This window comes from Oratosquilla oratoria, chromosome 2, assembly GCF_046742065.1.
Source record: "Oratosquilla oratoria isolate Oo_2021 chromosome 2, ASM4674206v1, whole genome shotgun sequence".
NCBI lineage: Eukaryota > Metazoa > Arthropoda > Malacostraca > Stomatopoda > Squillidae > Oratosquilla > Oratosquilla oratoria.
This window is the reverse complement of record NC_134778.1, coordinates 37,597,650-37,606,656: the sequence shown is the minus strand read 5'-3', so window position 1 is coordinate 37,606,656 and position 9,007 is coordinate 37,597,650. Positions and strand designations below refer to the sequence as shown.

At 34.8% G+C, this 9,007-nt stretch overlaps 2 protein-coding genes across 4 annotated transcripts; both read left to right on the top strand.

Annotated features, from left to right (window-relative positions):
- Positions 1 to 1,363: 1,363 nt before the first annotated feature.
- LOC143038436 (uncharacterized) lies at positions 1,364 to 5,632 on the top strand. 3 transcript variants are annotated; one of them, XM_076207647.1, is made up of 3 exons: positions 1,364 to 1,947; positions 2,064 to 2,131; positions 2,255 to 5,632. In XM_076207647.1, exon 3 carries the CDS (start codon positions 3,208 to 3,210, stop codon positions 5,620 to 5,622), a length of 2,415 nt encoding a protein of 804 aa, XP_076063762.1. In that variant the 5' UTR covers positions 1,364 to 1,947; positions 2,064 to 2,131; positions 2,255 to 3,207; the 3' UTR covers positions 5,623 to 5,632. The 3 variants fall into 3 exon arrangements, with proteins under 3 accessions (XP_076063762.1, XP_076063753.1, XP_076063744.1); XM_076207638.1 differs by having other exon boundaries at positions 2,064 to 5,632; XM_076207629.1 differs by having other exon boundaries at positions 1,364 to 2,131.
- A 209-nt stretch (positions 5,633 to 5,841) lies between these two features.
- Positions 5,842 to 8,517, top strand: LOC143035514 (uncharacterized). Its single transcript, XM_076202383.1, has one exon. It carries the CDS (start codon positions 5,842 to 5,844, stop codon positions 8,515 to 8,517), a length of 2,676 nt encoding a protein of 891 aa, XP_076058498.1.
- Positions 8,518 to 9,007: the final 490 nt, after the last annotated feature.

The following is a 9,007-nucleotide window of genomic DNA, read 5'->3' as shown; positions in this document are numbered from 1 at the left end:
AATGAAGAACCCCGCACTCATGAGAGCGTGGGCAGCACAATCCGAGAGAAACATGTAACCGAAACTGAATAAATATTCGCACTCAAATGTTTTCTACTATCCAAACCTACCTCATTATTGCTCACTGACAGGGCTCGAGAAATGTTTCTAATTAGGAAACCACCGTCAAAGAGCTCTCTAAAACAATGACACTATGACTCACTTCATGTAAAGTCTAAGCAAGAACAGGTCAATTCACCTCGGAAAGAAAAATATAGCTTTGGCATCACGAGGAGGTCAAGTGACTTGTGCTCGCTTATATCCTGCCACAGTGCCATGACTCGCTCGAGGCAACCTGACTGATAACTTTGCCGTCGCCACCCATCCCTGTCTCTTATCTCTAGTTTTCTTACCAGAATGAATTGCCCTCCTTCTTCTTCGACAATGACTTTGTGGGTGAAGAATATTGCAAAATGGAATGCCTGTCTTCATCCAATATATGTGTATATATATATATATATTTATATATATATATATATATATATATATATATATATATATATATATGTATGCATATATACATATATCTATATACATATATATATACATGTATATATATATACATATATATTTATATATGTATACATACATATATATACATATACTGTATGTATATATATATATACATATATATATATATATATATACATATATGTATATATATTGTATATATATGTATATATGTGTGTATATATACATATATATATAAACATATATATGTATATACATACATATATGTATATATATATATATACAGTATATGTATATGTATATATTTACATATATGTATATCTATATACAAATATACATAAAAGAATATGTATATATATATATATATATATATATATATATATAGATGTGTGTGTGTCATATATGTATATATATATATATATACATAGATTATATGTATATGTATATATTTACATATATATATATATATATATAAATCTATATATATATACATATATATATATATATATATATGTGTGTGTGTGTGTGTGTGTGTGTGTGTGTGTGTGTGTGTGTGTGTGTGTGTGTGTGTGTGTGTGTGTGAATAATTCGCTAGTGGACAGCGACATCAATCATACAATCTCCATGACCGTCGCGCAGAGGATTCGAACCACTGTTTATGGACCTTAAGAGAGGCTCCACAACACCCGCCCTAGACCACTCGACCACAGACGATCGTCTGTGGTCGAGTGGTCTAAGGCGGGTGTTGTGGAGCCTCTCTTAGGGTCCGTAAACAGTGGTTCGAATCCTCTGCGCGACGGTCACGGAGATTGTATATATATATATATATATATATATATATATTGTGAGTGCCGATTGCACTATGTATAAGAATATTTGATGTATGATGTTCTACAGATAAAGTATAATATGTATCGAGGTTAATTACTAATCATGGCTGGTGCTAGATCTGTGTTAAGCACCAATTGTATGATATTCAAGTGTACTGACAATGGTATGTACTAAAATTAATTACAAATCATGGTTTACGATATTTGATGTATGTATAGTACAGAGTACTATGTCTGGGTGGATATGAGAAAATATCTATGACATGTAAAGGAGGCTAGAGTCTAATGGCAATCATAATCACGTGTTGTACGCATGCGGTTACTATGTATGTACAATATATGTAAATTGTCTTTGTCGAAGTTGATGTATTGTAGTGAATAATTAACTATGTTATAAAATGAAATAGAATTAAAGAAGTCATATGGAAGGGAGAATGTTGAGTAGAACGTGACTTATATATATTTAATGTGGATCCTTTCAATTTGGTATTCCTCCGCTAAAAAGTAGTGCCCCATCCTCTTCGTGAGGAACGTACAAGTATTGTTCTTTCTGTGTCTAGTTGTCAAAGTGACAACACCTTCGGGTGTGTGATAGGAAGCATAATTGGTAAGCATTAGCAGAGTGAATTATTATCTGTGTTATTTGACTTATGAAATATTTGAAAATATAACCAAGAGTTAGTGTGGACATTATGTTAATTAGTGACATCCGTGATTTAATAGAATAGGAACGGATCACGGAAGTATAGAGTGATGAATATTGAAGGGGCGGAAGAAGAAAGAAAATAATGGTATGAAACATACAGTTTATCATGTATTAATTATTGAATTATAGAGGTTTGTCATGGTTGAATATAGTGCTATTTTGATAGCTTGATTATGAATGTAAATTACAATGTTGAATTGATTTACAGACACCATCACCATCACCACCACCACCACACCACACCATACCATATCACATACAGCCAGATATACACCATCACCATCACCACCACCACCACACCACACCATACCATATCACATATACAGCCAGATATATATACCTTCACACCAGTGAGACTGAACTAAGAGAATAAAGAAGACAAGCGTGGTGCGTAACATTATTACTTCCTCCTTTATCTCTGTACCTCACGACCGACGACTACAACAGACGGCGATGACAGTTTCATTATTTTCCGGAAACAGTTTCATTATGCTGTTTCTGTAATTCATGTTGAGGTACAGGGAAGGAGGAATACCGCCATCAAGATCCAGAAGTTGACTGCATGCGGCCGGCATGGTCACCAGAGCAACAGTGATCCATAAGAAGTATCAACGTATTAAATGATGAAATGACTGTGAGTATATGAATGGAATAACTTGCTAGACTCAGGAGCCAAGCAAAGGAAGTCAGTGTTGAACATTTAAGAATGCTGTGATTGAACAATGAACCATGAGGGTAGTAGGAAAGTGTAATTTGAATTAATATATATAAATTGTGTGGGTTAATGTTGAGGATGGATCAAGAAAGTGTGGTAATAGATTATGTAATCATTTTAGAATGAGGTATGAGATTCCTTGGTGTATTTAATATTGATATGTAAATTGGTGGTGAATACTATAATGTTTAAGTGCTTTGATCACGAGAAGAACACAAGGTAGTCTTTGAACATAGTTTTCTAGTTTATTCTACTACATATTATCTATAATAAGGTGTACAGATTGTTGAGATCCAGTGTAGACATCATGTTAGTTAACATTGTTACACAAATTGATGAATAACAGGTAATCTTGAGTGAACTTGGAATTTAAATGAGGTATAGTTTCTAGTTGCATTTATTTGTATTTACTGTGAGTGAGCCTTGAATATTCTATATTGAACAAAATGGATAAAGCTACAGTGTATCAACTAAAATCATATCTAAAGGCAAAGAATCAAACTTGTTCTGGCAATAAGGCAGAACTTATGAATAGGATACAGGAGTTTATTACAGCTGAGGAATTAGAAACAGACGAAGTCATTCTGGAGATATTAGCTTTCAATAGAACACATGTAGAAGAAGGAACAGATGGTACATTGAAACCAATAGATAGTGTGTCTCAAGTAGGAGATAGTGACATAGATAATCAATTAGGTAAGGTGATAGCTAAGAGGGCGAGCTTAGATATCAAATTACAGAAGTTGAAAAGGAAACAAGAGTTGGAAATGGAAATGCATAGATTAAAATTAGAACAGGATAGGCTTGAGTTGGAAACAGAATTAGAATCAGCTATAGCAGAATTTAATAGTTTGAGTAAATTTGACAATAACGTAAATGGTAATGTAGAGAATGATCCTCGTGACTGCAGAAGTACACATCAGAATAATAGTGATAGTCAACAGACAAATAGAGACATGGTTGCGACTTTAATGACAAAGAACATGATGCCTGTCCATGTGATTCATAAATTCAATGGTCAGTTAGATAAATATTTTGAATTTATTAGAGATTTCGATATGTTGATTGATAGCAAGCATGTGTCAGATAGTGAAAAGTTACAATATCTAAAACAATATACTGAAGGTAAACCACACAACATAGTTAGAATGTGTTTGAATTTAGATACAAACGAGGGTTATCAAAGAGCTAGAAGTGAATTAAACAAAAGATACGGTAATAAAGAAAGGATAGCTTTAATGCACATAGATAAGGTTCTAGCTTGGCCTGAAATTAAAGAAGAGAATGTTGAGGCATTAGACGACTTCATCGTTGAATTGAATTCATGTATAAGTGCTATATCGGGTATTAATTATGGAATTTCAGAATTACAAAATCTTAGGACGTTGCGTCAGTTGGTTGAGAAATTACCTAGACACTTACAGGATAGATGGAGGAGACTAGTCGACGAGGTAGCTGAGAGTGGGAAGCTAGTGGACATTAAAGACTTAGTCAGATTTCTAGAGAAAGAAGTAAGAATATTGAGTAACCCAACATTTGGGAGAAGTAGTAAGGGAGGATTTAGAGATAAGAAAGTAGAAGCGAACACATGGAGTTCACATAGAAAGACGAATTATAAGAAAGGTATAGAACCTTATGATGGAAGAGTCCATGTCAATGTGACACAGAAAGTAAGAGTTTCTTGTTGGTTATGTCAGGAAGAACATGTCATTGATGTATGTCCAGAATTAAGATGGTTAAGTTATGAAGAGAAGTTGAATAGAGCTTACAATTTAGAACTTTGCTTTAAGTGTTTAAGGAAAGGACATAAAGCGTTTCAATGTAGAGTAATTCGTACTTGTGAACAATGCGGTGGTTCACATCTTACAATCATGCATAGGATGAATGAGAATTTCAAGGTTGAAGGAAGTAAAGAAGTAACGGCAAATCCAGCGGTCACTAATGAGGTTGATGATTCTAGAATTCAAGTATTATCCAGTCAATTGAAAGATTCAGTAGGAGACACTACTGCTATCCCAGTTCAAGTAGAGTTAAATGGTAAAGTTGTTATTACCAGATGTTACCTTGACAATGGTAGCTCAGTCACATTTTGCACTAAGAATTTATTGCAGAAGCTTGGAATGACAGACATGAATTATCAGTCAACTACACTACAAGTAAGTACTATTGTAGGTACAAGAGGAATGTCTTGTCTAAATGTTGAAGGGATGTCAGTAGCCGACATAGAAGGAAACAACCAAATTAGACTACCACCTGTATTTGCAGTGAATAAACTTCCTCTCAATCACAGTCATAATATCAGAAAGAATGATATAGAAAGGTGGAAACATTTGATGAAGTTAGAATTTGATCACAGCCAAGGAGAGATAGAAATCATGATAGGTATTAATGTCCCAGAGGCGTCTGAACCTTGGGAAGTTGTACATGCAGAGAAACCAGGAGATCCGTATGCTGTGAGAACACGTTTAGGGTGGATATTGTGTGGAAGAATAATAGACAATAATCATGAAATTCCTGTGAATAAGATAAAGGTTGATGGTAATTATTTAGAAAGGAAACTGATTGAATCTTATAATAGAGAGTTTGTAGATTCATCACTGAATTCAGTAGAACCTAGTATAGAGGATAGAAGATGGTTACAATTTGTCGAGTCTGGGTGTAGGCAAATGAATAATGGAAAGTATGAGATCCCTTTACCAATGACAGAGAAACCTAGGATAGTTCCTAACAGTGAACCTATGGCAGTCAAAAGACTTCAACAATTGAAGCGTAAGTTTAAGGATCATGAATATTATCAGCAGTATAAGCAATTTATGACTAATTTACTAGAGAAAGGGTACGCTGAAGAAGTACCTAAGTAAGAAGTGAGTAATCAACAAGCTTGGTATGTTCCACATTTTGGAGTGCAACATCCTACAAAAAGGGATAAAGTACGTGTAGTATTTGATTGTGCAGCACGTGTAAATGACTTATCGTTAAATGATTTGTTGAGACAAGGACCTGACATCAACAATCTTTTGTTAGGTGTCCTTTTGAGATTTAGATTAGGACTATATGCATGTACTGCGGATATAGAAACTATGTATTATCAAGTTAAAGTGCCTGAAGATGATAGAGATTACTTGCGTTTCTTATGGTGGAAGGATGGACACATAGGAAGTGATATAGTTAAACTGAGGATGACTTCTCATCCATTTGGTGCTAGTTGCTCCCCTAGTATTGCAAATTATGCTTTAAAACGAGTTGTGCAAGATCACGGGAGTCAGTTTCATAAATCAGTAAGTGAAATAGTTCTTAATAACTTCTATGTTGATGATATGTTGGTGTCATCCGATGACATTAATGAGTTGATTGACAATTGTAATAATGTGATAGATCTTTGTAGTAAAGGTGGATTTAATTTGACAAAGTTCAATAGTAATTCCCGTGAAGTTTTGAAGAATATACGCAAAGATAAGTGTAGTGATGATATTGAGAAGTTCATTGAGGATGAAGAAGTGGTACAAAAGACATTAGGATTGAATTGGTCTCTTGGCAAGGATGAGATGAGCATATCAATCAACATTGATGAAATACCTAGAACAAAAAGAGAATTGCTAGCAGTAATTGGTAAAATTTACGACCCACTGGGCATGGTAGCACCAGTTGTTCTTGAAGGAAGGGTATTATTACAAGAATTATTCAGAAACGGCATTGGATGGGATTGTACTTTGAGTGAAATAGATCAAGGATTAATAAATGTTTGGATGTCAAGAGTAAATAAGCTCAAGTTGTATAGTATTGATCGTTGTACTAAGAAAGGTATAACGTCAAAGGTAGAGGCAATTGAGTGTCACATATTTTGTGACTCTAGTGAAATAGCATATGGTTCAGTGGTATATTTAAGATACAAACATATTGATGGTACAATCCAGTGTAGCTTCATGTTGGGAAAAGCTAAAGTAGCACCTTTAAAATCAATTACAATTCCAAGACTTGAATCGGTGGCAGCCACGCTAGCCATTAAATTGAAGTGTGTGATAGTGAGAGAACTACCTTTAAAGTTAACTCAAATTTATATTTGGACAGATTCAACTACAGTATTAAAATATTTGCATAATGATCACTTAAGATTTAAAACCTTTGTAGCTAATCGAGTGTCTCAGATTCGAGAGAACTCTGAGGATGTATGTTGGATGTATGTCTCCAGCAGGGATAATCCTGCTGAAGATGTCACTAGAATGAGACAGACCAGTAGATGGTCTGAAGGACCTGCTTTCTTGTCCCAAAATGAAGAGATCTGGCCAGTTCAACAGCAGATAAATAAGGAAGATTTTTCGAATCTTGAAATTAAGAGGGTTATGAAAGTTGAAGTTAAACCAATACAAGGTCACACAGTTGATGTAATGTCACGACTAGTTTGTCACTATTCTTTATGGTTCAAGTTGCTAAGAGCATGTAGTTATCTTATATTATTTGTCAGACATTTGCAAAGAAAAGGCGTGTCAATTATCGAACTCAATGTTCAATTAATGGAAGTTGCTGAAGAAAGAGTAATCAAATTTGTACAAAACTGCTATTTTACCAAGGAGATTGTCTGTTTATCCAAAAATGATCCTATTAATCTTTCCAGTTCTATAAGGAAACTTAAACCTATGTTACTGAATGGTATACTCAGGGTAGGAGGCAGATTAATTAACCTAGAATTGCCCTTGGATATGAAACATCCAGTTATTCTTCCCCATGAACATCATGTGACCAGTTTAATCATTCAACATTATCATATGAAAGTAGGACACATGGGAAGGCAAGCAGTATTAAATCAATTGAGACAGAAATACTGGGTTATTAAGGGTAATTCAGCTGTAAGAAAAGTATTATCTAAATGTGTTAGTTGTAGACGCTTCAAGAGTTCAACGATCACTCAGGAGATGGCAGCCTTGCCAGTAGATAGAGCAAATGTAAATCAGAAACCATTTTTTGTAACTGGAGTAGATTGCTTTGGGCCATTTTTTGTGAAGAGAGCACGATCTCGAGTCAAGAGATATAGAATATTATTTACTTGTCTATCCATTAGAGCCATACATCTAGAGATTTTACATGATTTGACGGCAGAAAGCATGATAAATGCATTTACCAGGTTTATGTCCAGAAGGGGTACAGTTAGTAAATTGATTAGTGACCACGGCACAAATTTCATTGGAGCAAATAAGGTATTGAAGGACAATCTTATCATGCGTCATATTGGTAATGAATTAACAAAGAGAGGTGTGGACTGGGTATTCACTCCTCCTGGAGGTTCTCATTATGGTGGTGTTTTTGAAAGAATGATAGGATTAGTCAGACGAGTGTTAGAAGTTGTGATAGGTTCACAAACCTTGTCTGATGCTAGTTTGAGTACATTTTTTTGTGAAGTTGAGAGTATAATCAACAGTCGACCTCTGACTGTGGTATCAAATGATGTGAACGATTTGTGTCCCATCACTCCTAATTCTTTACTTAATTTGGATAATTATGTAGTGACACTCGATGGTGGAGAAATGATCTGTGAAAGCAGAAGGAAGTGGAAACAGATGCAGCATTTAGCCAAAGAGTTTTGGCGCAGATGGCAAAAGGAGTATTTGCCTTGTTTGCAAGAACGTCAGAAATGGTTGAAAGTTAACAGAAATCTCAAAGAAGGAGATATTGTCTTAATGGTAGAAAATAACACACCACGCAGTCATTGGTTATTGGCAAGAGCTGTGAAAGTGATAATAAAGCACAGATGGACTGATTAGACAAGTAGAAATAATACGTGGTAAGAAACTTTATAAGCGACCTATTTCTAAATTAATACTATTATTAGAAGGTGACTCAGTGTAAAAATGACCTCCCGTCATTGATGTTGTGATCTTGGATGATCACAAAGGGGAGGGTGTGAGTGCCGATTGCACTATGTATAAGAATATTTGATGTATGATGTTCTACAGATAAAGTATAATATGTATCGAGGTTAATTACTAATCATGGCTGGTGCTAGATCTGTGTTAAGCACCAATTGTATGATATTCAAGTGTACTGACAATGGTATGTACTAAAATTAATTACAAATCATGGTTTACGATATTTGATGTATGTATAGTACAGAGTACTATGTCTGGGTGGATATGAGAAAATATCTATGACATGTAAAGGAGGCTAGAGTCTAATGGCAATCATAATCACGTGTTGTACGCATGCGGTTACTATGTATGTACAATATATGTAAATTGTCTTTGTCGAAGTTGA